The sequence below is a fragment of the Crinia signifera genome, chromosome 2 (assembly GCF_055691185.1).
Source record: "Crinia signifera chromosome 2, ASM5569118v1, whole genome shotgun sequence".
Taxonomy (NCBI): Eukaryota; Metazoa; Chordata; class Amphibia; order Anura; family Myobatrachidae; genus Crinia; species Crinia signifera.
Genome location: NC_139218.1, coordinates 332,258,333 through 332,286,002, shown reverse-complemented (window position 1 = coordinate 332,286,002; position 27,670 = coordinate 332,258,333). Strand labels below are relative to the sequence as shown.

General features: G+C 44.6%; 2 protein-coding genes across 2 annotated transcripts; both read right to left on the bottom strand.

The window, feature by feature from the left end:
* Positions 1-1,354: 1,354 nt before the first annotated feature.
* Positions 1,355-5,789, bottom strand: TSFM (Ts translation elongation factor, mitochondrial). The gene is made up of 6 exons (XM_083169433.1): positions 5,634-5,789; positions 5,394-5,546; positions 4,145-4,273; positions 3,275-3,397; positions 2,021-2,099; positions 1,355-1,884 (listed from the first exon to the last, which is right to left on the bottom strand). The coding sequence occupies exons 1-6, from the start codon at positions 5,664-5,666 to the stop codon at positions 1,457-1,459; spliced, it is 945 nt and encodes a 314-aa protein (XP_083025559.1). The 5' UTR covers positions 5,667-5,789; the 3' UTR covers positions 1,355-1,456.
* A 4,911-nt stretch (positions 5,790-10,700) lies between these two features.
* EEF1AKMT3 (EEF1A lysine methyltransferase 3) lies at positions 10,701-22,195 on the bottom strand. The gene is made up of 3 exons (XM_083169432.1): positions 21,867-22,195; positions 17,727-17,838; positions 10,701-15,164 (listed from the first exon to the last, which is right to left on the bottom strand). The coding sequence occupies exons 1-3, from the start codon at positions 22,140-22,142 to the stop codon at positions 14,782-14,784; spliced, it is 771 nt and encodes a 256-aa protein (XP_083025558.1). The 5' UTR covers positions 22,143-22,195; the 3' UTR covers positions 10,701-14,781.
* Positions 22,196-27,670: the final 5,475 nt, after the last annotated feature.

Here is a 27,670-nt window from a genome sequence, read left to right as displayed (position 1 = left end):
GTAGTGAATAGCGCACTGAGGAGATGGTGACGTGGGTCACCACCTCTGTGCGCCATTTTAAAAGGGGGAGGTGTAACGATCAGATCAGGTGATCGATCAAATTAACGTATGCCTCCTGTTATGATTATCTGTCCGGTGAATGTATGTCTGATATTGGTGTAATAGTTATGTCTCCTGTAAGTATTGGAATCAGGACATGTCTTGTATGTAAACTGTAGGTGACCCTGGTCTAAGTTTGAGGCCTGTATTTCCTCAGTGTGACATCTGTGGACTCCTCCGGAGTCAGGATGTAAGATAAGATCTGAGCCCCTCATAAACCATGGTCCAGAAGAAGAGGTTAGAGTTTGTCCCCTTCCTTAACATCTCTTATCAGTGGGTCTGCTATGCAAGGAAGGAGGATCAATCACTTTGAAAACAGCAGACTGTAAAAAATACATTGCCAGGGACCTTCCACACTCCTTCAGCATGGAAAGAGTGGAATCCCAAGGGTGGGAGGGAGGAGGGAGTCTGCAAGGTATAACTAAGACTTCTCCCTATAGTCAGTGTCACTACCTGGGGGTCAAGCAAGCAGGCTGTAGGCGACGAGAGATTTCTTGTGGAGGACCCCCCCACTTCAGGATTGTAGGATACGGTTCTGTCATTTTTCTCTTTTTATTTTATTTCTGAAATTGCATTCAAAACTTGTGTGTACTTTTAAAATCATTGTAATGTCTTGTAAGCATTTTGTTTAAAGCTCTGTAGTATTTCTAGGAATAAATAATACATATTCCCAGTTCTGGTTCTGTGTTCCTAAGACTCATTAGCCTCAGGAGAGAAAGGCTGGAAAACGTTACCATTGTTATCTTGTATTGTGTGGTCAGGGGCGAGCCAAGCCGCCCCTTGCGCAGTTTCAGGCGCTAAAATCAGGTTTTGGCTGGTGGCAGTGTACCTCAAGGAAAGGACCCGAGTGTCCTGAGTGAACCCAGTCATGGCCGGCGCTGCTCAGATTGACGTATCGGAGCAGGCGACCGGTGGTACCGTGACAGGGACTATTGGTGAAATTTAATAGAATGAGAGATTCGGAAATTGAGAGATTTGGTAAGAAATCTCCAGTTTTTTTAAAGCAGCAATCATTTACACTGCAAAACCAAACTGGTTTTGCAGTGGTATCGATTGCCGCTTTAAAAAAACCTGGAGATTTCTTACCAAATCTCTCACTTTCGGAATCTCTCACCCGAATAAATTTCACCCTTAGTATCAAAATATGAGTAAATGAAGCAGTTTATCAGTGTTTAACAGGAATCATCTGAAATGTGTAAATAAAAGCATAGAATGTCTTTCCTCCACATGAGGCAAACAAAACACTATAATGATATTGGTTACATCGCATTTATTTATCCGTTCATTATTATTCATAAGATAAAAATAAAACCTTGCAGTGTAATAAGTTTCCCAGCAGGGAACAGTTTGTTAGGAATCATTGTGGTTGGCTGGTTTCTGTACATTCTGTGTCCTCTCCACATTCAAAGCGCACAAAATCCAGGACTTGTACTCCGTGTGGCTGCAGATACTGTCCTACAGTTAGACTGGGCTCCAGCAGGAAAGGCTGGGCCAACATTCTGGTTTCTGACTCCCCAGCAGACTCGTCTTCTAGAGACCCCACCGACACGGGGCTCATTCCCACTAAGTGCTGGCCAAGCCTTCGACCAAGTTCAGATATGTTGCTTTTGCTGCTTGCATCAGCTAACTGGCATATAACCAAAGACCCGTATTTGCCAAATGACATGTTAGCCAAGGACGGCAAATCTGCAGGCAGGGTGCCATGTACGTATGACCCGATGAACATGCCAGAAGGGACAGTTAACCAAGCAGCCCTTCTCAATAACATGTTTTCTCCAAGCTTTCCTTCAAAACACAGAGAAGGAGTCAATTATAATAACTGGTCAGGCAGAAATAAACTGGCAAAACTACAGAGGTGGACAACGCATTCTGTCCTTGCTCTTTTAGAGATGAAAGTAGAATATTACAACCGTATACATACCAATTGTCAATGCAAGCACATCTTTTAGGGAGGACTCGTCATTCTTCATCTGTAAAATGTCCTCTCCAGCCAAGGTGCCCTTTAGTTTGAAAACCAAAACCAAAATGTGTATCATTGTAAGAACAGCGCAAAGTAAAAGTGGCACAGGGGTTACATACTTGAAATGAAAAAATAGACTTCAGACCATTTGAAAATACAAAACTCACTGTTCACTGATATTACAACACATTACCACCATACCCGATTACAGAAACCCAACATATTTAGTGGGTGGTATCTTGATGAGATCTAATACAATCTGATGGAACCATCATCTTACTTTCTTTCTATCTATCTTGGTGCTCTAGAGCAGTGATTCTCAACCTCAGTCCTCAAGCCCCCGCACACGGCTCACGTTTTCTAGGTCACCTGGCAGGTGCACAGGTGCACTCATTACTCACTGACATTTTAAAAGATCCACAGGTGGAGCTAATTATTTCACTTGTGATTCTGTGTGGCGACATGGAAAACGTGCACTGTGTGGGGATCCTGAGGACCAAGGTTGAGATCCACTGCTCTAGGGTATCAGAACTTTTTTCACAGCACACCTAGGCCACAAGTTTCTTGAGAGATTGTGTTTATTTGCGATCCTTAAATTCTGTTATTTTAAGATGGACAGGATTTTCTTCGGCATGTCCACATATTTTATGATTGGCAGCCATCAGCACTAGCTTTATCTATTCCATTGACCATAAGTAATTTGAACACCAACCCAGGACGCTGCGGCACAGAGTTTGGGGACCTCTGGGCTACAGTGTTTTAGGCTTAAATACAAGTGAGAAACAAACTTGAATCACTCTGTACACCAGATATATTTTATCAGTACATCATTTGTCCCACATTGCTTTGTGGCTGAATCACTGATGGCAGGCAAAGGCAGGTGTATCGCTGCAGTTACAAGAACCATTATTCCCTAAACTGATATATACAGATGTCCATCACCACATGCAACTCCCGTGGTGATTGGTGCGAGTCTGTTGTCATGCATGTGCGTCTAATTCACTCTCGCGGCTCACAGAAATGCATAGAGTGGCGATATAGCAGTGTAGTGATTCTGTGCTGCAGATGCTAATCGGGGGCGACAAATAAGCACTAGCAGTGGAGATCAGGTAACGATGAGCACGGCTACATCTGTATGTGCAATAGTTAAAGTTCAGCAATGACAAATGAGGCACTTACAAAAGTTAACAAGGCACGCTGTTGTGCATTGCTCACCTTAATGTAAGAAGATTGGTTCATCTCGACACTCCGGGAATGCCTCAGTGTACAGAGAGCCACCTGCTGAACCAGCTGCTGGAACTTCACATTCCGGGCTACAAAGTCCGACTCACAGTTCACCTGAAACAATTTAGTATTTAAATGACTTGTAAAATGAAAGAGAAATAATGTAAGTACTAGTAGGAGACCAATTACTTAGCGACTGTGTCAACTTGACTGCAAATACTCCACCCTCTACTGACCATGCAATAAGAAGAGCAGGTACCTTGCACATACTGCCCCCACCATCCATCACCTTCTGCTGATGTGCATATTTAGGTAAGAAGATGGTATATAAAACTCAGGTAATTATAAGCACTTCTTTAATTCTAGTTTTCACTCTAGCACCTCTTCCTTGCAAAACCTGTGCAGTTACCCTTTCCTGTCAGGTCTGTTGTGCTCTAATTTGGTGCTTCAAGCAAAGTGTTGTCTGTATATCAGTGCTGAGAAATATACCATACTCTGCAAGAAGCTTCAAAGCAAAGCGCGACCCCACAGGCAGGAAAGAGGAACTGCAGAGGTTTTGAAAGGTGCAGGGTGCTTGAATGAACACTATAATCCCAAATATTTACCTCAGGGAAGAGAGTGATTGTCAGGGCAAGTAACTTAATTTTACAACTCGAAATATACAGAGATTACTGGCATTTTTAGGCTGTTCATCATCAAAGCTTTCTACTAGGACAATGTTCATGACTGCATGCTAAAATGGGTATATATTATATCTGGTTTCACAAAGTCCTATTGTATGAATACAAAGAACTATGAATAAAATGATTAAGTATTTAATTTATCTACAGAACAATGCAGCTGAGACACTCATTTACTCACTTCCACCATTACTGCACTGTTGCCTTCTAGAAGCAGACCCACAAGACCCTCTGCAGTCTTTCTTCCTTGTAACTTAGATGCTTTGCTCCATCCTTCTTTTTGGGCCTGCTGATTTAACCAAGCCTCTGCCTTTACAAAGACATAATAGTAAATCATCAAGATACACTTATATATATATATATTTTTTTTTTTTTACAGAAAGTCTGTGTGTGTATATATATATATATATATATATATATATATATATATATATATATATATATATATACATATATATATATATATATATATATACACACACACACACACTCGATCCCATAAGAAAATAAGATCTGCATAAACTATCTTTCTAAGGGCACAACACAAAGGGTTCCAAGACCACTGACTGCATAAATTACGTATACTTTGCATATATAAATAAATGGATTTCCATAACTGTAACAGTGTGTGGCCTATATATCAGCAATTCCATTGAATGGCCAATATATCAAAGCACCATCGGCAAGTGTGTAAGAGCGATATATCTCTGAATGGCATAGTTCACAGATTTATCAAGTCAACTCTGCAACCCAGCCGATGTCCAATATATCTAGAGATATATCTGCGCATCGTGCTGTGTGTACAGGCGGCCTGCCGACCACCTATGCAGCTTTACCCGGCAATCAACAGCTCAGTGGGCGGGCACATGCAAATGCACCCGCCCACTTGTGATGTCAGTTCAGACGGATCGGGCATTGTGAATGGAGAACACTCTGCCCGATCCATCTATAGATTTATCTATTAGTGTGTACCCAGCTTTAGTTCCAGGATGAAGTACCAATATAATTTTCACTAAATTATGTGGACAAACAGAAGTACAAGTGTACACCGACACATAACTGACCCTAAGGATAATATGTAGGCAAAATGTACATAAAAAAAAAAAAAAAAAAAAAAAAAGTATCAATAATAAAAAAAAGGTATTCAAGCCGTGAAACTGAATACTGATACTCTAGAGTGCTGTGATTCAGGAAAGTTTGGGAACCACTGTGTTAGGTGTACTTTATCACAGTCCCAGGTACAGTACAAGTCGCTCCCTCCCCTAATTGCCACTTGCTCTCTCATGATACCAGAAGTTTTATCTTCTAAAGTGCAGGTTTACAAGAGTGTTGATGTTTCCTATAGCAACCAATCAGAATTTATCTAGCATCTTCTAGAATAGCCAGAATCTGATTGTCTGCAATTGGCACTTTAGTAAGGCGCCTCTCACCTGCTTTGGGTCATTGTTGAACTTTTCCAGCGCTTTCTTACAGTTGATAAACGTGTAGCCGGTCTTCTTCCTCAGTCTCAATAACAGTTCCTTGTCTGCTGCCAGTCGCCGGGCACAGGTGTGGAAGAGCCCAGCCTGCTGCCAGGAGAGGAGCTGCCAGGACAGACAGACATCAGTACATCACACACATGCAGCGACAATACATATATGTCCAGTGTCCTCGCCGGGCACATGTCTCACCTTGAAGCGCAGAACTCCTGACAGAGCAGCCATTCTGCCCGCACACGAATGACAGGACGCTGGAAGATGACGTTACACCAACTTCTAATTCGCAAACACTAGAGGTACAATATGTCTTGCAGTGAATTCTTGTTCCGGGGGCCATTTTGGAGAGGCCCGGGCGGGGTGCTGTGTATAGCACTGACTGTGTGCTCTCAGTGCCGTAATAGGAGACACTGATCATACTACAGTGCTCTGCTCTGACAAAAACACAAGTAGGGCAACTGTAAGAGGTAGGGCTAGCCAATCAGCAGCCACAATACGTCTTTTTCATATGGGATCACTAGGTCTGTCTGTATATTTAGTGCCGAAACAATATTATTTTTTACACCTGCCTTTAGAATCACATATGATCAGTAAAAACAAAAATCTGTGGCGCTTGGGACGCCTTGGAACTCATTTGTCATTGGTGTATCATCGTGATTTTTGTATCGCCTCTATCAATTTATATATATATCTTACCTTGGGAATTAATACAAAATTGTAATTTATTGGGAAATGAACATCCGTCTTTTGGACAATGGGGCAAATGGGTACTTTCACATGTTTGCGGCCACCGCTTACGTTACGGAACTTACGTAGCGTAATTGTCCTGCTACAGTTTTACTATTTGGCCATGCTAAAACTGATGCAGGGCATGCTGGGATGTGTAGTTCAACAACAGCTGGAGTGTTAGCCATCGCTGGGCTAAGGTAACTGGCGACCGGTGGCCACAAAGATGAGGAAGTACTGGCAACTGTACTAAGGGCCAGATGGACTGAGCTTCAAAAGTGATAAAATGGAGAGTGATAAACAATCAACCAATCAGCTTCTTCCTGACATTTTTTAAACACAGTCTGTGACATGGCAGGTAGGAGCTGATTGATTGGTTGGTTGTTTATCACTCTCCTATTTATCACTTTTGAAGCTTAGTGCATCTGGCCCTAAGCTTTGGAGGGTGATAAAGGACCAACCATGTTCCAGGCTTGAGAAAGTAGGCTGGGTAAACCCCTGACCAATGCTTCCACAGACCAGCTATCGAGTTGCCCAAGTAGACTATTGAGAAAGAAGCACACACCTCATAGGCTCAATGTGTCAGTCAGGATCCCCAGCTGGGTGATTGCCATTTGAATTTGTGACATCAGCTGCCAGCAGCAAGTGTCCAGGAGGTCAGCAGACTGCCCGTTCATACAGTCAGATGGCCCAATATATCTGCAGATATACTGTACTAGCTAAGCCCGCTCAAAGCAAAAGCTTTGAAAGCTAGTCTGCTACCTTGAGATTGCCTCTGTGTTTCTGTAAATGAGAAGAAAGCTAGTCTGCTACCTTGAGATTGCCTCTGTGTTTCTGTAAATGAGAAAGATGTAGTTTCACTCGCTGCATATGGCAGTTTTTCAGTTACACACGGACAATGTATATATATATATATATATATATATATATATATATATATATATATATATATGAGAGTAATAGCGGCACTCCAAGATCTCCAAAAGACAACACAACTCCACCAGTCTGGATTGAGCAACGTTTCAATCTATTAAGATTTTCATCAGGCAGTACAAAAACCTTATATCCCATCCCCTCAGTGCACATCCGTCCTGCCGGGATGCACCTCTGACGGCACCTATCGATGACGTCATGACGTCGTTGGAACGTGGTGACATGGACACGACCCCAGTCTAATGTTGTGTACACACGGTGAGATTCCCTTGCTAATCGACTTGATTAATCGCAGGAAAAGAGACGAAATTGGTCCCCTTCCTATCACAAAGGAGCCTTCAAGTTGCACCAGCTGCACTTGCCATCTGTTGGATTACTTGTGTAGCCGGGCAGACCTGACTGTGATCGCATATCGCATGCAAAAGGACCGCATGCAATCCTGCCACCCGAGAAGGTCCTGCTCTGGCGCTGCTTTGGGGAGGGTGTGTGTATATACCTGTATGTATACAGTTATATTGTTTTTAGATTTGAATCCTCACTTGGGCCCTTATTCAGATCTAATCGGAGTACAAATTTGTTATAAAAATGGTCAAAACCATGTGCACTGCAGGTGGGGAAGGTGTAACATGTATAGATAGAGTTTGATTTGTGTGAGTTAATTTGTTTCTGTGCAGGGTAAATACTGGCTGCTTTATTTTTACACTGCAATTTAGATTTCAGTTTCAACACACCCCACCCATATTTAACTCTCTCTGCACATGTTACATCTGCCCTACCTGCAGTGCACATGGTTTTGCCCATTTTGAGAACAAATTTGTACTGCAATCAGATCTGAATAAGGGCCATAATGGTTAAAACCCAACCAAAACACTACAAAAAGATCAATTATTTTATATTATCTGTAGGGGTCACACACATGAAGGTTGAGGTGCTCACAGATATTTGTGAGAACACAGCACAGGGAATGGTAACAAACCATTCCCTTTACAGGGATGGAGAAAAATGTTATGACAATTTTAAAGGACATTAGTCATGCCAGCTCCATCGTTTAAGGACAGCATGTGATTGCCATAATTCCCTTGGAAAGAGCATACAAGTGCCCGCTCATATATTGCTTTTAAAGAATAGGTCTGCCCAAGTAGCATTCATTTAAGAGGCAAAACCAGATTGGGAACCTGCTGATGCCGGGTATGGGTCATTGGGTCGACTTGGGCCTACATGGACTATAGCTTAACAGGGCATTAGGTCGACAGGAAAAATGGCGACATGGTGAAAGTTTTTTTTTGGGTGTGTCAACTTACGTCAACAAGGACACAGTATAAGTGTACCGCTTCATTCGCCATGCTTCGGGTTATGCTCTGCACACTATTTTATTCTCCCTCCATGCCCTAGTGGATGGTAGGATATGAAAACCACCTTTTTTTGAAGAATCCTTTTAAAAACCATGTCAACCTTTGGCATGTCAACCTAAAGTCCCTGTAGACCTATGCCATGACAACCTATGGCCCGTCAACCTAAGGGTGTCGACCGAACATAGTTCGACCCAACAACCATATCCCCAGATTGACAGCTATTTAATTTAGCCCAGGGCTGGGCAATAGTGGCCCTCCAGCTGTTAATGAACTACACATCCCAGGATGCTTTGCATTAGTTTTGCTATGTGGCCATGCTGAAACTGATGCAAGGCATGCTGGTATGTGTAGTTCATCAACATCTGGAGGGCCACTATTGCCCAGCCCTGATTTAGCCCGTAGCCTTCTGCTTAGAAAGTCTGCCATGCTGCGGAGAAAGCCTTTTTAGCATGTATATCAAGGAATACTTTAAATTAGTGTTCAGTTAACAGCTGGAAAGTGACAAGAGATTGATGGTGTTTATGGATTGTGTTTAATTTATTAAGCTCCTGTTTTTTTTTTTTTTTATTCCTAAGCATTAAAATTCAACCACGTTTGTAAATGTATGAGCCTCACAATTAATACTGTGCAATTTAGTTAGATAAAAAAGATGAATTGCTTCTCTGATCGCGTCTTCATTCAAAACATCAGAGAACATCAAGAAGCTGTTACATCTTAAAGTCCATTCTAGTTTAACTGAATGTGAAGTTTCAATAGTCCTGAGTTAGGGGACATGATGAAAAGCAGGACTGTTATTAATCTATGGGGTTGGTGAAGTTTGTACTGGAAAATAACTTTGAAATGACACTGTTGTGGATTAGAGAATGAGGAGTAAGTGTGATCAGAGGAATGCAGAACTTTTAATGCAAGTTTGTATATAACATTTTCCAGTCTAAAGGTATAATTGAAGTAGCTTTGAAAGGAGCCAACTGAACGTTCTAATGCATAATTCCTAAATACCCAAATTGATTTATTTTGGTTGATGTACGGACTTGTTTAAATCTTAGCATAAATCACCCAATTGGCTAAAACAGCAACATTTGAGATGATCCTGGATTGCGGCTGATGGCACAAAAAGACACTAAACAATATATTGCTCATCCGCTTCTAAATATCATTCATTGGCTACAACCAGGAGCATGCTGTCATTAAGAATCAGTGATGTGCCGGCAGAGCAGAAGGTGTGATTTGTCATTCCAATTTGGCTCCAAAATATGGTCTGGTGTGTACCCAGCTTGCGTATTATGCACATTAAAGAATACGTAGATGACATCTAATATAGAATTAAAAAAGGTAATTTCTAGAGAGAAAGATAACTTGAATCGTGAAAAGTGCAGATTCAATTGTCAGCGAAAACACACGCAAAAAAAATCTCCCTGAAAAACTAATTAGGCACTTAGAAGTTTTTAATTATTTTGAATTGGTCAATAATGACATGACATTTTTGGGGTGAAAGAGTGCAAAATGATGTAATTGGGGTACAAGGTATGGGACACGTATTTTGGGGTGCATAAGGAGATACTCGTTTTTAGACTTACAGGTGAGTAACTGGTCTGCGGCACAGTGCTTGGCACTCCTGGAAAATGCGGGCAACACTCCCCCATTTTGGTCAACGCTGGCCACCCACGTCCATTCCCCTGGATGCCTCTGCCTGTCAATGAGGCAGAGGCGTTTTGGAAATCTATGTGCACGGTTTCCCGAATTACTCCCCGAATAGCGATATCCTTACCGGAGTATTTCCTCTTTAAGGAAAGATGAAAATACAAAACTGGGGGGAAAAAATCTAGAAATGTATTTTAATTAAATTCATTGATATATGTACAGTACATGCACAGGCGCTGGACAGACCCGTTTTTATTCTGGTTACTATATAATTGAAGATACCGTCAAATATTTTTTGTTTGGTTATTTGAACAGTTTTGTAGTACAGTAATTCATATCATTCAGTAAAATCAGAAAAATACTAGTTCCTTTGGTTAAATGTGCTTCAATACATTCTAGTAACAAAGGGAGACTATCATGGCTGGTACTGAAAAGATTATATGATGTACTAGTCACGTCAATTCTCCACTACATAATCCCATTTATCTGATTCTAGAAAAGTCTAAATCATTTGATTCAAACCAGCTCTCCATCGAACCAAAGAAAATAATGATCTTTCTATCAAATAGAGCATTTTATATCAAATATAGAGTAGTAGACTTTAAAAAGGTTGTTAACAATTTTCCATGTTTATTGATAGATTAGGTGAAACAGAAACTGTATTCCTGTACCTTGCTTTCCCCAGACATTTGAGGAAGAATAGAAACGTAACAGCCTGTATGTAACATGTAGGAAAATACACTTTATTTTATCTAGTAACTTTATTACAAAACGCTTAAAAATATTCTCCAGCTGGCATTGGGTGGACAATATTCCCTCTGCTCAACATTCCATCAGTACACAAACACTGACAGCCGCACAACACAAAGGGGTGTATTCAATGCAGCCGGCAAGGGAATTAAATGGTGGGGATCTCAGAAAACATGCGATCCGCGCTGTTTAACCCCCACACTGGCTGCTCACCCGATTCAACCAGACAGGGAAATCTCTGTCAGAGGACAGCGAGACTTCCCCCAAACAGCGAGGCTCACGGCTAAAGCAGGGAGCCCACTGCATTTAGCCGTGAGTTGAATACTGACCCTGCGAGCTGTGACAGCAAGCAGGCAGCGCTGCTCACTGTCACAGCTCGCCAGCAGCATTGAATACACCCCAAAGTCTAAAGAGCATCTATGGCTTATACAAATGTGAAACGTTCAGCAGATCCTAGGAATTCTCAATAAAAGGCATCACTTTACAGTATGTTAGCTACAATATAGAACTGTATGGAAGACAATAAAGGGCACAAAAAACTGGGCCTGGTCTCATTACACAGCCATTAACACAATGGCACTTTCATATTCAAGTATAGGATCATATATAGTGAAGCATCCCAGATTCCCAACACACCTACGTAGCTTGCTTTTAGTAATACACTGTAAGTATAAAAAAATATTTTTTAAATAGTTCTTTTGGTCATCTAAAGCTCTCAATAAACACACATTAAGCCATTGGTTCCCAATCCGTGTGCCTCGGGACACTTGCAGGGGTGTCTTGGGTTGGTGGTCTAGGACAAATTCATGATAGTTATAGGCAAAACCAGAGTTGGTGGCAGCCAATCTATGAAATATGTGGACAAACAAAAGCAAATCTGGTTCCTCACTACGTAACTGATCCTCCTAGGGATGATGTATAAACACAATTTACTTAACTTCTTTTTATAAATTTTCCAACAAGAACCTTGACCTGGGGTTGCTGTGAAAAATATTCTGATACTCTAGGGTGCCGTGGTTCAAAAAGGTTTGGGAACCACTTAGCATATATTGAACTCATTTTAAACAAACCCTCTAATAGGGCCTACACACATCCCGATTTTGGCCAGAGATATAGCATGCCAGATTTAGCATAGCAGATTTCCTTTGAGCACAAAATCATCTATATTGCTTAGAACGTGCAAAATGTGTCAGCGATATGCCTCAGCTATTCTGCTTAGCGATTTAAGCATGCCAGGTTCTTCTCAAGCAAAAGGCACCCAATATGCAGGGTCTTGCTAAACGATTTTGCTAGATTGATGGGACATGCTCATTCTTAATCTTAATGCGATTTAGACGCACGGGGCCGCGCATCTATATCGGTTTAGCCCCCACACACACACCGATGTATGCTTAGTTTCTAAGCGACCTTGCTAAATCGCTTAGAAAATGGCACAAAATCGGCATGTGTGTAGGCCCCATTACATTAAGTTTTATAAGCTTTCATTACAGAGCATTTGTAACAATTGCTTTAAAACAAGTGAATGTAACAGGATAACATATTATGGAATAGTTATAGTAACCAACCTTGCAAATTATTATTATTAAAAATACCTGCTGAGTTTGTAATAGTAAAACTGCAGTTTACTTTTTCACTGGTAGGTGGCACTGTTACTACTTGTTTCATTAGGAGATACTCTGACTTTCTAGCTTTCCATAGATGCTGTCCTCTATACAGTGAGCAGAACCAGTACCAGTAACAACACATTGGCCCTTATTCTGATCGGTGCGGCCGGATGCGAATATGCGGCCAGCACCGTGCATCCTAAACCCCGCCTTCCATACGGATCGCCAACTCCGTCCGTACGCGGTAAGAAGCTGTCCGAACGGACCGCACGTGTATTTCTAATGAATACACCTCCTCCATCTCAGGGAACCTCCCCCATCATTCGATGGTCGCAGGACCGAATGGCCAGGCAGCTCCCGCAACCTCAGACCACACGGGCATTTCTCCGTGCAAAAGCAGGGATCTGGGTGGGCAGCTGACATCCGGCAATGTCATATGTCCGCCCCCTACACGTGCGTCACGGCTGCATTACCATACGTACGCCCAGCGTTTGCATGGGAACGCCCATGAAACGCGGGGTGTAAACATATGGTAATGAGCCCAAACTGCCCTTCACGCCCCTCTCCACCCCCTGTTCGTAGTGTACACATTTCATGCGGAATGTGGCCGTGCGTCCGGCTCGGACATGCGCAGAGACGCCTCTGCACATGCGCAGACACAAAACATCGGCGGCACGAACGCACGCGGATATTACCGCACCAACCAGAATAAGGGCCATTGTGCCTCAGTGACATAGCTGGAATGTAGTACATTGATAGGATGCAATTGCATGGATATTTGCTAAATTACAAAATCACTTTTACAAAATTGTACCTAGAGTAGAGCACATTACAAACACAAGTACAAAATCTAAAAGTAAGTAAAGACATTGAAATATTGAACACAATGAAAAAACCTATCTACATAATATTCTAAAATGTGGTATTGACATGTATCCACCTTCTTGCATTCAACCTTCCTAAGACTTAGGGGGGTATTCAATGTCAGGGTCACGGCAGTCGAGCTTGCTCGACTGCCGTGACCCAGTCCCGTTCTCGGTCAGCTCGACCGAGAACATGCAGACGGGATTCAATGTCCCACCTGCCGGGGAGCGAAAAGGGGGTGTAGCCGCAAGTTGCGGCCGGGAGGAGGCGAGCTGCAGCCGGCAGCTCGTCACTTCCCGGCTGTTCTCGGCAGAACGAGCCCGACAGCTAGTGATGTCGGGCTCATTCTGCCGAGATACCCTGCTCAATGCTGTCAGGGAAGACAGCATTGAATAGGGCCCGGCGGGCATCTCCCCGATGGGAGGTGCTTGCTGGAGATTGAATATCCCCCTTAAAGTAACTGGCTTGTGAATGACATTTATGGAGCATGTTGCTTCATATTTTAGGTGTTTCTATCTATGTATTATAATGTGATTTTGTGTCAATACTGTGAGATTCATCACATCCCTGCTATCAAAACCAGATAGGAGTACTCGCACAGCATCTATGAGTTGTATGCAAGGGTAATTAAAATAATTATATAGAGACATGGATTAAAAGCACAGCAGGAATGCAGAAAATACAATGGAGTAAATGTAGGGGGATACAGTTGCTAGTATGACGGTCGACATACATTAGGTTGACCACTAAGTTGACAGGGACTTAGGTTGATTCATGAAATAGATTCACACAAGCATTAGGTTGACAATGGGAAGGTCGACAGTCAAATGATTGACATCGTTTTTAACAATTTGAAAAAATAGGCAGAATTTCATACCCTACCATCCACTAGGGCATGCATCTCCAAACTATGGCCCTCCAGCTGTTGTGAAACTACAAGCCCCATCATGCCTTGCCTCAGTTTTGCTATTAGAGAATGTTAAAACTATGGCAAGGCATGCTGGGATGTGTAGTGTCACAACAGCTGGAGGGCCACAGTTTAGACATACCTGCTCTAGTGCGTGGAGGGAGAATAGAATAGTGAGGTGAGCGCAGTGATACGGTATACATGTCGATAGATATAAGAAATGTGAAAAAATCATGTTGACCTTCCCATTGTCGACTTAGTGCTTGTTTCGTCCTTCTGACCCTAGACTTGTTGAGCGATTTCAGGTGTCGACCCTATGACCCATACCCAACATAGGAATAGCCGAAGACATTCAAGGCAAACTAGACTGAAATGACACTCGGTTGTGTAACGCTTTGTACTTGTTATCTGTGCTTTTCGCTTTACAAAAACAGCAATATTAGCAGCGAAGGGCTGAAAGCAAACACTAAAAAGCTACAAGAGATTTTACATTGCTGGTCGGTTGGATTCAATGGAATGAGGTTGGAGATTCTGTCTATATAATAAATGCAATATGCAATTTCCTGTCAGTTTTGAAACCGAGTAACTCTGTAGAGGTTTATGTCTTCCTCCACATTTGTTTTAACAAGTTCTAGATTAAAATGTTGCGGAAGGAAATCCTGGAAAAAGTCCAAGGTGCCATGCTCCTTCCTCATTTTAGAAGATAGGAATATGGTGGTGCGAGGACCACAGAGGTGCTGCAATGTTTGGAGAAGAAGGTCATAGGTCTCCTTTAAGTATACAATGTCAGCTCCGATGACAAAGTCGTAGTCTTGTGGAAAGTGCATCTGGTCCAGTCCCCATGACAATGCACAAACCTTAAGCTCATGATCAGACCGTACATTGGCAGACACATTCTTCTCAATCTGTGGAAGTATATGTGGAAGATCTGTCAGAGTCACATGGCCACCTGCAGGGATATAAGAAATGATTGATTATAGCCATGCACCATATTTGCACTTAACTGATTATACGGCATGATGTGTAACGACAGCCCTACAATGTTACATCATTTAAACTAGGGAACTACTATGGTTCATAAAATAAGCCAGGGCACTACTATGGGGCAAATGTTAACTAAAGCATTACAATAAAGTGTTATAGTAGTACGTTTATTTTATTTATATAATATAAACTAGGGCACTGCTATGGGGTATAATATTAACTAGCGCACCACAATGAGGTGTAATAGCGACTAAGGCACTGCTATGGGGTATAATATTAACTAGCGCACCACAATGAGGTGTAATAGCAACTAGGGCACTGCTATGGGGTATAATATTAACTAGCACACCACAATGAGGTGTAATAGCAACTAGGGCACTGCTATGGGGTATAATATTAACTAGCGCACCACAATAAGGTGTAATAGCAACTAGGGCACTGCTATGGGGTATAATATTAACTAGCGCACCACAATGAGGTGTAATAGCAACTAGGGCACTGCTATGGGGTATAATATTAACTAGCGCACCACAATGAGGTGTAATAGCAACTAGGGCACTGCCATGGGGCCTTATCTTGACCAGAGAACTATTATTGTTCAGAATATAAACAAGGACAATATTATGTTGCATAAAATGAATAACTGCTGCAGGGAGGGGTCTCTGAAGAAGCACTGAGACACAGACCCCTTCAGTTTGTTACTAGGGGGCCCACAAAGTGCCCATGCTTCTAAATGTATACTGTTTTTATTCCTTCAGTTCTCCTGGCTAATTTTTAAGATACTATTGACACCAGAACAATTGGATTTTTAATATTCAAGTGTCATTTGAAAGAAAAATGTATTTGCTTGAATCAAGTACAAAGTGCTTATATACAAATACAGGCCCTGTCTATGTTCAGCAACATTTTACCTAGGTATGAGGAACATCTCATACACTCACTTTTCACTATTACACGTTCTCAACTTTAAGGCTGATATTAAAACAGCAAAGATTGTATAACAAAACTAGATACAACCCAAACCAGGTATAGGTCTCGCAAATAGGGAAAATGAGTCACTAGCAGTGATATGAAATGATGTCTTACTTTGATGTGTTTATGCAAAGCAGCAGTCCTGCATCTCATGTTATTATAGCTTGAACATTAACTTTCATGGAAAGAACAGGACTTCTTGTAAAATGTTAACTATGGTTGATTCACTCTGTCGGCCTGATACAGACCGGATCTCAAGGCAGCGAGATCAGGATGATTATCGCTAAACTGCGCATGCATATCGTCCGCAATGCGCGTGCGTGCCCCTGGTCAGCGAAGAAGTCCTGCTAGTTTTTCTATTTGCAAGACGATCGCAAGGTGTTTGACATGAACCAGGCGTCTGGGGGTGCCAAGAAAAACGCTGGGAAAAATGCTGGGAGGGTCAGGGAAAATGTAGGCGTGCCCAAGCGTTTTTACTCAGTTACCAAGGTGTTTCATTTTTATTTTTTTACTGCATGTATAGTGAGGCAAGGCCAACATTAGAAATTCAGGTTCTCAGTTTTTGGAAAGCATTCTAAAGAATCAACTGATAACATCCGGAAGAAAGAACAATGTTGAAAGACTTCACAGAACTTGATCTCTGGACTTGTGGGCTGGGGGGAGGTGGTGCTGCCAGGGGGGAGGTGGTGCTGCCAGGTGGGCTTCAACAGCTGCTATCTCAACTCTTATATTTACAGAACTCATATCCTAGAAATTAGACAGGAAGTGGGCAATGAGCTGACCAGGGAACATTCACTCCGACACAATACCCAGGTGGCTTATATATCGGACTATTGCGTGAATTGACAGATTATTGTGCATCTCAGCCTTGACCCAATGTTTCTCTCTTCTGATTGGAAACTTCATGTAGGTCTAGGAACATGGCTTCTTCTAATGACCATCCCAGCTCTCTGATCCGCATTAGTGCTATAGACATTCCAAACAGTTGACCCAACCTATAACAGATCCTCTGGAATCTATTAAATTGACCACCGTTCTTCTTACCCAACTCATTGCTTCTTGCACTTACTCATTGCCACTGATTCATTTACTTCTAATGAAGATAAGAATGGTCCATACCACACTAGACCTGGCAGAATGCACTGATTGCCATTGTTTTGTGAAAGGTAGAACCACTGCCTGTATAATGGGACCTATACACATAGCGATCCCCTGGCATTTACTAAGCGATCTCACTAGATTGCTTAGAAAATGCCCCTACTTCTCTCTGTCTGTAGTTGGTTAGCAACAACAATGCGCAGCCCAGGGAGTTGCTATCACCCTGGCGATTAATATCCAGCATGCTGGACAAATCTAGTTGATCGCCGGGGTCAGGACCAGTGTTCTCAACAGAGAACACTGGCCCTGACATATCACTCAGCGGCACACTGCTATGAAGCGCTGTGTTCTGAGCGATCTAGCATCGCACAGAACGCTCAACTCCCCACATGTGTAGGCCCCTTTAGACTATCCTGATCAGATTGTTGTATTATACATATCTATCTTGGTAACATACCCAATAAAGACATCAGAATTCCCACTACGCCTGTTCCAGCTCCCAGCTCAATAATTCTCTTTCCTTTGAAATTCAGCTTTTCTTCTTCAAAGTACTGGCACATATGTAAAGCCTGCAACAGAAAAGTACACACGTTGATTAATACACAAACTGAGGGTCATTCAAGGGTAGGAATAAGAAAGGTACAGTACTGTATGTGTGGTGTAGACTGAATAGCCAGAGGGAATGGCGGAGAATATACTAATAGTATACAACGTAAGATGTCTCAGTAATCCAGGTTAAACCGATGGGTTGAGTATCCCTTATACCCCTTTTACACCGCCGAAAAATCCGGGTCAGCGGCGGGTCAGACCCGGATCCGCGGCGGTGTAAATGGGGGGTATCCGTTTCCATTTACACGGGTCCTCTACCCAGGTCCTGACCTGGGTAAAACACGGATAGGACCCGTGTAAATGTCGGTGTAAATGGTCCCGCTGCGGGTGCAGGCACCCGCAGCGGGTCCACAGCGTGCAGCGCTGGGGAAGATGTTCCCAGCTGCTGCGGGAGGAGGGGGGTCCCTGCGGCTGCTGAGGAGAGAGGGGTACCTGTCAGCCTGCTGTGCTGGGGGTACGGGGGTGCTAGGGGTGCTGGGGGTACCTGTCCTGCCTGCGGTCGGATCTCAGCGGAGAAGATGATGTGCGCCGCTGCTGTATCACCCCCGCATCCGGCAGCCGGTCCCTGCGGCGTATGGAGTGTCAGTATCGGCGGTCCCTCCAGCGCATAGGAACTAGTACTAGTTCCCATGCGCCAGAGGGACCCCCGCCACTGACACTCCATACGCCGCAGGGACCGTCTGCCGGGGAGGGGGGGGGGGTGGTACAGCAACGGCGCACATCATCTTCTCCGCTGAGATCCGACCGCAGACAGGACAGGTACCTTCAGCACCCCTTGCACCCCCCAGCACCCCGGTACCCCCAGGTACACCAAGCACAGCAGGCAGGACAGGTACACTCCGGCACCCCCAGCACCTTAAAAAAAAAAAAAAAAAAAAAAACACTTAACCTGGGTCAGCCCTGATATATATATATATATATATATATATATATATATATATATATATATATTATATTTCTATATATTATATATTTCTATATATATATATATATATATATATATATATATATATATATATATATTTTTCTATAAATATATATATAAAATATTATTTAAGGCAGGGCTGACCCAGGTTCAGTGTAAATGGTGCAGACCCAGGTCCGACCCAGGTCAAAGTGCTGTGTAAATGGGGTATAAAGCAGGGTCAGACCCTGGATACTCCAGCATTCAAAGACCAGGGTCCGACCAGGGTTTTTGGTGTAAAAGGGGTATTATCCAAAATGCTCGGGACCAAGAGAATTTTGGATAACAGATTATTCCGTATTTCAAAATATTTTTATATTTCAATGATATATCTTGAGGTATCTTGGATTTATGCTGTATAATCACATCAACCACATGAAATACACACAAATATATTTAATTTCTGCATAAAACAAGGTTTCAAAACAAAGTTTGTGTACTATCTCAGGTACTGAATTTGAATGGAAAGCAATCGTCTTGCACATATTTTGTGACAGTTACATATCATGCCCTCAGTAGTGCTGTTACATATCATGTCCTCAGTAGTGCCAGTTACATATCATGTCCTCAGTAGTGCCAGTTACATATCATGTCCTCAGTAGTGCCAGTTACATATCATGTCCTCAGTAGTGCCAGTTACATATCATGTCCTCAGTAGTGCTGTTACAGATGTCCCCAGTAGTGCCAGTTACATATCATGCCCCCAGTAGTGCTGTTACAGATGTCCCCAGTAGTGCAAGTTACATATCATGCCCCCAGTAGTGCTGTTACAGATGTCCCCAGTAGTGCCAGTTACATATCATGTCCTCGGTAGTGCCAGTTACATATCATGTCCCCAATAGTGCTGTTACAGATGTACCCAGTAGTGCCAGTTACATATCATGTCCTCAGTAGTGCTGTTACAAATGTCCCCAGTAGGTTTTTAGCAAGAATTTTTTTTCCCCACTTTCTGGAATGTATAGATTTCGGAATAATTTGGATAAGAGATACTAAACCTGTATTAGATATCTTTTAACCACATTTCAGTGGTGCAGAGGGGGGAAACCAATCAGATACTGCAATATACTTGTATCTATTTCACAGATATACAGGTTGTGATAAGCGCCGTGTTAATGTCCACTAGGAAGCTGCCCACTATTCTATGGACCTTCCAGGGCTGCGGTTTCCAAAACTTTGGGTGCCGGACGGGGTCCCGACAGGCATTTACCCCAATTCTACCCAGGGACAAACCATTCCAGGCGCATTTAGAGCAGGGGCTGGCTGGGCACATTGCTATCGCCGGCAGTGTACACTGGGTGCGATTGTGGCTAACCTTGCTAGGCAATTTTGCCTATCTAATCAAAATTGCCTAGCACATTGTGCCGTGTACATGGCTTAACCTTGCTTTAGCACTGATTGAAAAGTGTCTTAATCGATTGGAACCCTGAGGCACAGGTAACTGTGCTTCAGCAAAAAAAAAAAAAAAAAAAAATGACTAGGCCCCTAAAATTTTACTTCTGGTGCCAAGAGCTAGTTAATTTTTGTTTGTAGCCCCATACTCATACTGGGATGCAGTTAAGATCCCGGCGGTCGGGATCCCGGCGTTCAGAATCCCGACGCCGGAATCCCGACCACCGAAATGCCGACACTTTCTCCCTCCTGGGGTGTCCACGACACCCCTGGAGGGAGAATAAATTAGTGTGCCGAGCGTAGCGAGGCACCGGGCCCGCTGCGTGGCGAGCGCAGCGAGCCCGCAAGGGGGGGCGATCCACGTCCCCCCCTTGTCGGCATTTCGGCTGTCGGGATTCCGGCGTCGGGATTCTGAACGCCGGGATCCCGACCGCCGGGATTCAATACTGAATCCACTCATACTTGCCTACCTGACTCTCTCTATGCGGGAGAAAATGCTCTGTTTCTGGACTTCCCCGGTAATGTATGATTGCCATCTCCTGTGGTGAAAACGGTACTATGTAAAAACCGGACCGGACTAAACTCTGGACCGCCGGACAGGACATCAAAATCTGCAGTCCGGAGCTTATAGGGTCCGGTCCGGGGGGTGTCCTTTTCGGGGGGTGTCTTGTCCGGGGGATCCCTGTGGATAGCTATTATCAGGGACATGGGGAAGGGGAGATTACAGCCTCCCCCTGTGGTCCGGACCGTCCGGTTTTTGCTACATGCCCGGACCATACAGGGAGACTTTATTCTACCCCTCCTCCTTTACCTGGTGACAGGTGTCACAGGCAGAACCCCCAGACAGGACACCCCCGGACAGGACGCTACAAGCTCCAAAATGCAGAGTTTGATGTCTGGTCCGGCGGTCCGGGGGTTTTGTCCTGGTCCGGTTTTTACCCATACCCGGTGAAAACCTTTGCCTAGCTTCCCACAGGTGATGGCAATCATACATTACCAGGGAAGGCCAGGAACAGAGCATTTTCTCCCGCATGGAGAGGGTCAGATAGGCAAGTATGCCCATAGTACTGTGTAAAAAAACAAAAACCCTAAAACACACAACACTGTGATGGTTCCAGCTGTTAGGCTGACAGTAAGTAGGTCAACATTGATGAAGATCAAAACATGAATAGTTCAACATGAGTTTTTCACTATTTTTTTTTCACAGAACTTGTTCATACTTATGCCATGTGGACTACAACTGGGACTGGAACAGTGAGCAGAGCTAACTCGAAGCAAGGGTATGTGCTACACTAATTGGGGGACCGTGTCAACAGACAAAAACTTGAAAAACTCATGTCGACTTTTTCATGTGTTAAACTTTCGTCCATGCCAACCTACTGTGTGTTGATCTTTTCCCTGTCTGGACCAATTGACTGACGACCTAGTGATCCACACCGTGATCGGACTGTGAAAAGGGCTAGTTGCTGGGGCCACACGTACACGGCACGCTCCCCTGCAATAGGAGCGCAGCATTGCCGGGCTCCACGTCTCACGCCGGCCTGCAGCAGCTGCGGCACCCGGGCCGGGACACGCATACATAGTGCTCAGTGCTGGAAGCACGCCCCGCTGCACAGCGCTCCTCCTGCTACTTACAGCGTCCCAAACCTGCGCTGCTACCCCGAGATTTGCTCCATAGTGCTGGGTGATGCGCAGCTCCTGCCCACAGAACGCATAGCGCTCCTCCTCAGTGTACGTGTCCGAGAATATGGAGGCCAGATCCCGCGGCAGCACCTCCATCAGGTCGCCCATCTCCTCCTCACAGTGCATTGGTGATGGGGGCAGGCGGGACATCTCATCTACCATGCTGTGGCTGCCTGGGCTTCCTGCCTGCTGCTCAGCCCCAGCAGGCCACGTCATCATCCCAGCCATAGCCAAAGCTGAGCAGCACACTGTGCCAGCTGCTGCAGGTTATAGGAGAGATGTGTGTGTAATGCAACGTAACCCCATCATCAGGAGCACACTTATGAAAGTGCTAGGCTTATTTTCTGGGCTTATTAGGACTAATATTAAGTACCAGACAACTGTATCTCTCTCCACTTTATCACTATATTGCCCCTTTTATTATAATAGGAGTGAAGTGTTTGTGCTAGCTAGTAAGGGGTCATGGGCAGGTATGAGGATACGTTTGTGTATGTGTGGCATTAATGTAAGCATGAACAATCTTCATGCGCACCATTGACTAGTTACCTTGTAGTTGTATGCCTGCATGCCATGAAGCAGGACATGTGGCAATTGCGGTATCACCACCACTATTCCATTACCATATTGCTATGACCAACCCTAATTTTTTTAGTGCAAGGTATTGCATGCGAACCACACATGCAATACCCCGGCAGCTCCCGGTTGGCTGGACCGCATACGATACATTGTATTATTTGCGATCCCAGTCAAGGCTGCGGGGTCCGACAAATCCTTGTGGCAGCCATGACGATCTCCGGATCCGATGTGCACGGGATTAGAATTGGAGGTAAAACACATGCAATGTTTTCACACAATTTATCGTCCTTAAAGTCCTGATGCCAAGGATTACAGTTGTGGATCAAAAAACAGGGGTCGTTGCACCCTTCTTGTTCTCTTGTTCAGAGCATGTGCTGATGTGGAGAGAGGCACAGTCCTCTCTACCTGACTGATGTGTGGGAGGTAGGGGAGAGATCGCACCCCAAGCCCCACCACCCATTCATAGTGGTCACTCGAGTGGGTGGCGGAGATGCTTTGCACCTGCAAATATTACCTTACTGAGGCTATTTTCAGATGAGGTGTGTGTGTGTGGGGGGGGGTGGGGGGGGGGGGGTGGGGGTGGCAACACCCTCCCTCATTATCCATGCCATCTCTCATTACCAGGGCCCAACAGAGGTGTCCACATCCCTGCTCCAAGTGGGGTGGTATTCACACAGATTGAGCCTGGGCTCACTTTTTTTGTATCACGGGGTAGATGTATGAAGCAGTGATAAGGAGGAGAAGTGATAAAGTGCCTGGTACTTTATCACTGGAGAATCAGCTCCTAACTGTCCCTTTTTTTAACCCAGCCTGTAACTTAACAGCCAGGCGCTGATTGGCCGGTGATAAAGTACTAGGCACTTTATCATTTCTCCTCCCTTTTCACTGCTTCATACATCTACCCCACATTATGGTCGTTTTTATTGTAGTTTATTCCTGCATAGTTATTAAGAACTGGCTGGCAAGTGACATTTACAACACACCAAAGCAGGTGCACAGCGCAGTAGCCAGACTTCGGCAATTCCCATGCCCTGCCTCCCACTCTTATGCTGCTGACCTGTCTCCTACAATGCTGCATCCAGGCAGATGAGCACCTCCGCTGTTCCCCTGCATTTGCTGTCTTTGTGTGCCAAGGACTATGGGCTGTACTACTGTACTGGTTGTGATACAGATGTTCCAGGCGCTGCATGTACTCTATAGGCGCAGTACTGAGGGAAGGAGGTATTGAGAAATTCAACAGGTGAAAGAGGAGATGGAAGAAGAGAGTGAGAGGTACATGAGACAGAAATGGAAGGAGAGTGTGAGAGGTGCAAAGGGTGACAGAGGGTGGGAAGGAGAGGTGTAGGGCAGTATGGATGGTGTAATGGTTAGCATTACTGCCTCACAGCACTGAGGTCATGGGTTTGATTCCCACTATGGCCCTAACTGTACAGAGTTTGCATATTCTCCCCGTACTTGTGTGGGTTTCCTCTGGGTACTCCGGTTTCCTCCCACAATCCAAAAATATACTGGTAGGCTAATTGGCTCCCAACAAAATTAAGCCTAGAATGTCTGTGTGCATGTACATGTGGTAGGGAATATAGATTGTAAGCTGCACTGGGGCAGGGACTGATGTGAATGTTCAACTATACTCTGTAAAGCGCTGCGAAATATGTGTGCGCTATATAAGAAACTGTTAATTAATAAATAATAATAGGGCAGATACAGGGATGGAGGGAGTGAGAGATAGCAGGGCAATGTATGAACAGACAGTTCACAGTTCAAAAGCTGCACCAGTAAGCAGTGAAATGTGTTAAAAGACTCCTTGCCACCCTAATGGATTGGACAACTATTTCTCCAACCTACTCCACAAGTGACCGGACCAGCCTTAACTCCCCTTTTTCAACTTCTTGTGGGTCATTGCCATCCCAGGAATACAATTTTTTCCATCTGGCCGCTGCAGCTCATCTTCTCCGCATGTAACGGTAATTCATTGAGGAGAAAGGGAACGCCATCTACCCAACAGCCACAACTACATTACAAAGTACCATTGGCCTACCACATTGGGGACCTCCACCATCGGGGTAACATAGAAACAGAATCAGTGACTTCCGTATTCACAGATGGATTCATTTCTACATGGGTGACTATTCACAATTTTAACCATATTAATGTGACCTATATGTGCAATATTGTTGTTATATTGTGTATCAGCACATTCATCTTATAATTAAATGTACTAACCTTTATATACTTACCTGGTTATTGTCTAATGCAGTTACTACCACCTATCCATATCTGTGATTTGGAGAAGTGACATTCTCAATTTATTTTAACAGCTGCTTGACCAAGCAGTCTCATTGCGGATCAACCTCAATATCTCTTGATATTTTTTGCTTGCTCTGTCCACAGGTATCTCTGGCTTCTTACAGGTATAACTTGGATCCATAGGAACTCTGCAGGGTTGGACCAACTTCTTCCATACCCAGTGTCAGAAACCCCAGTTCTCGTGCTGCTCGCGCACGCCTCTTACCGGCACGCTGGTGTACTCTGCGCCTTGCTCTGCAGTCCCTGGCATGATGTCTCTATCTCACAAATCCTGTCCACATGATCTAGAAGACTCCAGGTGCATTCCCTGTTCTGTGTATGCAAGTCACATGATCCAGGTAACTCAAGGCATACTTCCTGGTTCTGTGTGCTGCTGCTGCAAGCTGCAGACAATCAAGCAATCACCTGGAGGAATATAAGCCAGCTTCCCAGAGTCCTCCTTTCCTTGAACAAGTTGTCAGTTCCCCTGCAAGTTCTCCAGCGTCAGCTTTCCAACACTCCCAGCTTGCTCCAGAGATCCGGTTACCAGTGTCCTGCTGCTTACCTGGTTATTCCACTTCTACCAGAAGACTCCAATATTCCATCTCTAGTGTGATCCAGCTCTCTGTGTACAGTCCAGGGTTATCAGCACAGTCCGCGGATACCTGCCGGTTCCCATACCGGTTACCTTTTGGCTCCCAGGCCGCACCATCGAATACCATCGACCGGCTCCCAGGCCGCATCATTGGTATCCAATTCTACTCCATCGTGGACTCCTTGCTTCAGTCATTCCCCTGTGTCCCCAGTGTTGCTATACAGCATTTAGTGCAGGCATGTCCAAACTGTGGCCCTCCAGCTGTTGTGAAACTACATATCCCAGCATGCCTTGCCATAGTTTTAGCATTCCCTAATAGCAAAACTGTTGCAAAGCATGATTGGACTTGTAGTTTCACAACAGCTGGAGGGCCATAGTTTGGACATGCCTGATTTAGTGCCATCGATCCGCCATTGATGGTTTAAGTATTCCATTACAATAATCCTCTACAAATCTCCTGAGTATCACTTCTGCCGGTCACAGAGGAACCCTGACAGAGAGCCGCGACCTGGTCGGCAGTTGCAGCGAAGTCCATATCCCCTTGCGGGGGTCACTGGTGAAAACCATTGTCTGCTTAGACTCCGCGCCTCTGACTTTGGGTCTCACCAATCCTCTGTGCCTGCCGCAGGACACCACCATTGCATCCTAGTGCATGAGTTCTAGATACCTGAAACCACCAAGCTTCCGGTTTTATGCACCCTCCATTGGCTCACACAGGTCATTACCGGTAACACAACAAGACCAGCCCGTGACACCCAGTATTGTATTTCTCCGAGGCTTCTGTATACTAGCCTGTTATTTACCAGAATCCACGGTCCAAGTTTTGTTTATTTCCTGAGTACTCAGAATAAAGTTTCAGTTATTTGCCGGAGTCCCGGGTTCAAATCCTGTTACATGGAGTTCCTAGATTCGATTTTATTTAATTACCGGAGTTCTGTTAATACCCAGTGTTCCCGGATTCAAGCCTTAGTTTATTCTGCGAGTCCCGGTTCTATTTCTGTTTATTTCCAGAATTCTCAGATTCAAACTTCAGTTATTACTGGAGTTCCTTGTCCAAGTTTAGTTTACCAGAGTCTCGGGATTCAGGATCTTTATTTAATAATTTTCCCAGTGCCATTTGTTTGCTTAGTTGATTGCGGGAGTGTCGAGCAGGGTGCCATGACCTGCTTGCCAGATGAAGCAAAATCTCAACCTCCTTGTAGTTTCTGAAAAGTAGTACATCTGACCAAACACTTTCCTATCCGCGTCCACCCAATGCGCTCCTAGTTCTACACCAGAGCTGAATCCATAATCTTCGCCTATTGTGACAATAATAACATAAAAGCTTATTTCTGCAGAGAAATATATAGGCCGATATGTAATAGGGTGCGATTTTTGGACTAGTCCAAAAATCGCACCATATCGCACAAATTCGCACCTTTCCAAATCGCATTTTTTGCCGCAAATTCGCATATGTAATGAGATGCGAATTCACGGTAAAAAAGTGCGATGTGGTGCGATTTCGGGCGAGTTTTAGTAATGAAAATGTGCGCATTTTCAGTCATGAAAATGTGCGCATTTTCAAATGTGCAATTGAAAAAAAAAAAAAAACGGCGTGCGGTCCCCCTCCCGATCATAACCAGCCCCGGGCTCAAAAAGCCGGTGCTGGTATCATAAAATCAGAGGGACAAACAAATAGGGGTCCCCTTGATTTAATGAAACCAGCACCAGGCTCAAGGTCCGGCGCTGGTTCCTGGTTTACGGGGGACAAAATGACTAGGGGTCCCCCGTATTTAAAGAACCAGCACCGGACCCAAACAGCCAGCAGGGTAATGCCACAGCCGGGGGGAGACTTTTTATACAAGTCCCCCCGGCCAAAGCATTCAGCCAGGGGCGGATTGGGCCACCGGGATACCGGGATAAATCCCGCTGGGCCGGCCCAATCCACCCTCTGTCGGGCCGGCTTGTCATGTCTGACGGCCGGCCTGGTTACTAAGAGGTCAGGCCGGCCGCCAGCAGTGCTTCCGGGCATCGGTGGACTGGATTGAAGTGAACTTGCCACAGACAGTCAGTGACAGAGCGGGGCGGTGCAGTGCGGACAAGTGGGCGGGGGGCGGGGCGAGCAGGCTGTGTGTCCGGGCGGAGGAGCAACCTCCAGAGTCCAGTGTGGATGTGGAGCCAGCCTGACGGAGCGGTGCGGAAGGCGCTGGTGAGTATGATCTAGAGCAGGGGAGGGGGGAGGGAGGGAGGGAGCGCGGCGGTCAGCCGGACTGAAAGACTATCACCTTTCAGCCTGCGCTGCGTTGGTGGGGCATACACA